This window comes from Pediculus humanus, genomic scaffold (genome assembly GCF_000006295.1).
Source record: "Pediculus humanus corporis 1103172108255 genomic scaffold, whole genome shotgun sequence".
NCBI lineage: Eukaryota > Metazoa > Arthropoda > Insecta > Psocodea > Pediculidae > Pediculus > Pediculus humanus.
The window spans coordinates 15,824-19,966 of record NW_002987824.1 but is presented as its reverse complement, the minus strand read 5'-3'; the positions used below and the strand labels follow the sequence as shown (position 1 = coordinate 19,966).

At 40.5% G+C, this 4,143-nt stretch overlaps 1 protein-coding gene across 1 annotated transcript; it reads left to right on the top strand.

Annotated features, from left to right (window-relative positions):
- Window positions 1-319: 319 nt before the first annotated feature.
- On the top strand, window positions 320-3,538 carry Phum_PHUM478280 (uncharacterized protein; the record flags this gene model as incomplete). The annotated part of the gene is made up of 3 exons (XM_002430380.1): window positions 320-2,555; window positions 2,898-3,011; window positions 3,180-3,538. 3 exons carry the CDS (start codon window positions 320-322, stop codon window positions 3,536-3,538), a joined length of 2,709 nt encoding a protein of 902 aa, XP_002430425.1.
- Window positions 3,539-4,143: the final 605 nt, after the last annotated feature.

The following is a 4,143-nucleotide window of genomic DNA, read 5'->3' as shown; positions in this document are numbered from 1 at the left end:
TAAACTCGATGTAGTAAATAAAATTTTTTAAAAATTAAAAAAAATTTTTCCGAATTGTAAAATTTTAAAATGATCGACTTATACGAAAAATAATAATAGGATGAATAGTTTTAATTAATTGTCGCGTAAATCAATTAAACTGGTCGTAGCGAGAAACGACTTTGTCGTGAAATAATGAAGATAAATTGATGACATGCATGCTATTTGTTTATTATTTTTTTTATTAAAATAAATTTAAATTATGTTTCTATTAGTTCGTCGAGTTCAAATGTCTGATGGTTTTTTCATTTTTTTTTTTTTTTTTTTTACAGGTTAGAAAATGAAATTTGCTCTTCTTGTAGTAGCTTTGGCTCACGTAGCCTCCTGCGGACACTTGGGTGCTCTTCGTGCTCCGGCTGATGTTACCTACGTTGATGGATCTTTTCACGCTGGATTAGCCGCCGGACCAGTCGGCTATTCTGGAGCTGTTGCCTCTTCCGCTCCAGTTGCATTTTCTGCTTCCCCAGTCGCTACCGTTACCGCTTCTCCAGTGGCAACCGTTTCCGCTTCTCCTGCCACTTTTGCTGCTCCTCCAGGAGTCGCTCAAGGTTCTTTTGCCGCTGCTGGTTCGGTTTCATACGGTGCACCAACTGTTACTAAATATGCTGCCATTCCGGCTGTTCAACACGTTCCTGCTGTTGCTGATGTTCCAGTAACTAGAGTTAACACTCAAACTGGTGTTATTCAAAACACTGTCGATCTCGCTAGACCAGCTGTTAAAACTCAAAGATTTGAAGTTAGACGACCAGCTATTCAAAAACAATTTTACGACATCGAAGAACGTGTTGTTGTCAGACCAGCCGGATCCGCCGTTGTCGAACTTAATGAACCATTGAGCAGAACTCAAAAAGGCCCAGCTGTTATTCAAGCTACTGGTGAAGCTGTTCAAGTCGGCTCTCAATCTGTAGCTGTTCCGACTGGACCAGCTGTCTCTACCGTCTCAGGACCCGCCGGAGTTGTTAGCGGTGGTTCTTCATCTGTTCAATCTGGTACCGTAACTGTCGGAGGTGGTTCTGGTGCTTTTGCCCCAGCTCCACCAGGTGCACCAGTTCAAGGCACTGCTTACGCTCCAGCTGCTCCAGTTCAAGGCACTGCTTACGCTCCAGCTGCTCCAGTTCAAGCTACCGCTTACGCTCCAGCCGCCCCAGTTCAAACTACAGCTTATGCTCCAGCTGCCCCAGCTCAAGGAGTTTCTTACTCTGCACCAGCTCAAGGAGTTTCTTACTCCGCACCAGCTCAAGGAGTTTCCTATTCCGCACCAGCTCAAGGAGTTTCCTATTCCGCCCCAGCTCAAGGAGTTTCTTACTCTGCTCCAGCTCAAGGAGTCTCTTTCTCTGCCCCAGCTCAATCAGTTTCTTACTCTGCTCCAGCTCAAGGAGTATCTTTCTCTGCTCCAGCTCAAGGAGTTTCTTACTCTGCACCAGCTCAAGGAGTTTCTTACTCTACTCAAGCTCATGGATTCTCATTCGCTAGTCCGGCTCAAGGAGTTTCCTACTCTGCCCCAGCTCAAGGAGTTTCCTACTCTGCCCCAGCTCAAGGAGTTTCCTACTCTGCCCCAGCTCAAGGAGTTTCCTACTCTGCCCCAGCTCAAGGAGTTTCCTACTCTGCCCCAGCTCAAGGAGTTTCTTACTCTGCACCAACTCAAGGAGTTTCTTACTCTGCTCCAGCTCAAGGAGTCTCTTTCTCTGGCCCCGCTCAAACTGTTACTGTTTCTGCTCCAGCTCAAACTGTTTCCGTTTCCGCTCCAGCTCAAGGAGTCTCTTACTCCGCTCCAGTGTCTGGTGTCTCAGTTTCTGCTCCAACCCATGGAGTATCTTTCTCTGCCCCAGCCCAAACTGTTTCTGTTTCTGCTCCAGCTCAAACTGTAGCCGTTTCTGCTCCAGCCCAAGGAGCTTCTTTCTCTGCCCCAGCTCAATCAGTTTCTTTCTCTGCCCCAGCTCAATCAGTTTCTTACTCTGCTCCAGCTCAAGGAGTTTCCTATTCTGCCCCAGCTCAAACTTTAACCGTATCTGCTCCAGCTCAAAGTGTTGCTGTTTCTGCCCCAGCTCAAACTGTATCTGTATCTCCTGCTCCAGTTCACTCCGCTCCAGCTAGTGCTCCAGTTCAAACTGTTGCCGTTACTCCAGCTCCATCTGTCACCGTATCTTCCCCATCCCAAACTCTCGCTCCAGCTCCAACCGTTGCCGTATCTGCTCCAGCTCAAACCGTTTCCGTTTCCGCTCCAGTCGTAGCTCAAGTTCACTCCGCCGGTGTTTCCGGACTTTCTGTTGGCGGCGCTTACGCCCCAGGTACTTTCACAACCGCCGCTCCATCTTACTCCGCCGGTGGATTCAGATCTAACGGAGTTGTCGGATATCAAACATACGCCGCTCCATCTGCTGCCCCAGCCTTATTCAGCTCTGCTTCCGCTCCAGGCTACTCAACCTCTTTGACCGAAGCCGGCCTTGCCTCAAACGGAAACTCCAGAGTTAACCACGAAAACCAACAAAAATTGCTTCAACTTCTCACCGCCAGAGGTAATTAAATATTTTTACATTCATTACTTAACTTTGCCATAAATTTTAAACTTTAACCCGCGTATTCAATATTGAATACACCCAATATTACGACAATAAAACTTTTTTATTATTATTATGATTTATATACATTTAAGGTAATATTGAATCTCGTTTTCATTTCCGCTAATTAAATATTAAATTTTCACTCTTGGAAATTAAAAAATTATATATAATTATCATTTAAATGTCTTTAATGCCCTTAAAAAATATTATACAATTTTAAAATTTTAACAATTAAAACTTTCAGAAGTATTTGCCCTTTAAAAAAAAAAAAAAAAGAAAAGAAAGAAATTTTTACAGGAGTTGACTACTGCAAAAGTTTTGCAAGATTAATTAATCACACTCACGATGACCTTGTACCATCAAATCACAAAAATTCCAAGAAAGAATTTTCACATAAAATAAATACGAATCGTGAGAAAAATTTCTGATCTAATTTTACAATCTACCACCATCACCATCACCACCACCACCGTCGTGACTTATTTCAAATTAATAAATTAATAAATCAATATCCGTCCTTGAAGAAAAGGTTGATAATGGAGTCGATAAAACAGTTGAGAAATATTTTTTTTTTATTAGGAGGAGTCACCGAAGTTGGCTTTGAAAGATCCGGAAGTGCTTCTCCATTTCCAATCAGCGCGGGAGGAGTCAGAGGAAGAGTTGTTTCCGCAACTCCAGCTCCAGCTTTTGCTGCACCGACCAACGAACGCGTCAACACCAGAAGAGTAGTTGTTAGCCGTCCGGTCGAAACTCTTCAGGAAGTCGAAGTTGCCGAACCCGTGACCAAATACGAAAGAGTTCAAACAGCTCAACCGACCGTTTTCAAAAGTGCCAGTCACGATGTTGTAAGAGTACCAACTTCCGTACCGGTACACGGTAAAATCTTAGCTCCAGTCGCCGAAGAAAGTTACTCTCCACTTCCAGCCGGATGGCAATAAATTAATTTTTCTCTCATCGACGACGAACCGTATTAAAAAAAAAAAAAAATGTTCGATTCGTCAATCTTTCACCCGATTTTTTTCTTTAATTTATTTTTTATAAGAAATGATGACGCTCTTTCATTATTATTATTATTATTATTATCATAATCGTTAAATATTTATTTTAGTTTTACGAAAAGAAAGAAATTAATAATTTATATTAATGACGTAAAAAAATAAAATAAAATAATCTTTCAAATTTTAACGAGAAACAAACAAACTACATGTAAAATTTGTATAAGATACCATTTATTTATGTTTTAATTACTTTTTTTTTTTTTTTTTTTAGTAATAAAAAATTTTTTAAAAAAAATCTCATTCATTTATTGTTATTATTACTATTACTTTTTATTACCACGAGTAATGAATAATTTCAAAAAAAAAACTCCAAACCATAAAATTATGAAGGGTAAAAAAAAAAAACAAAAAAAAAATTCTTTCTACGTAAGTAATATAATAGTCATTACGCGTTTCCTAGTAATTTTCTATTCGCCCTTTTATAGCGAATAACAACGTCATCAAATCATTATTATTGTTGTTGTTGTTAGTGAATAAACAAAATA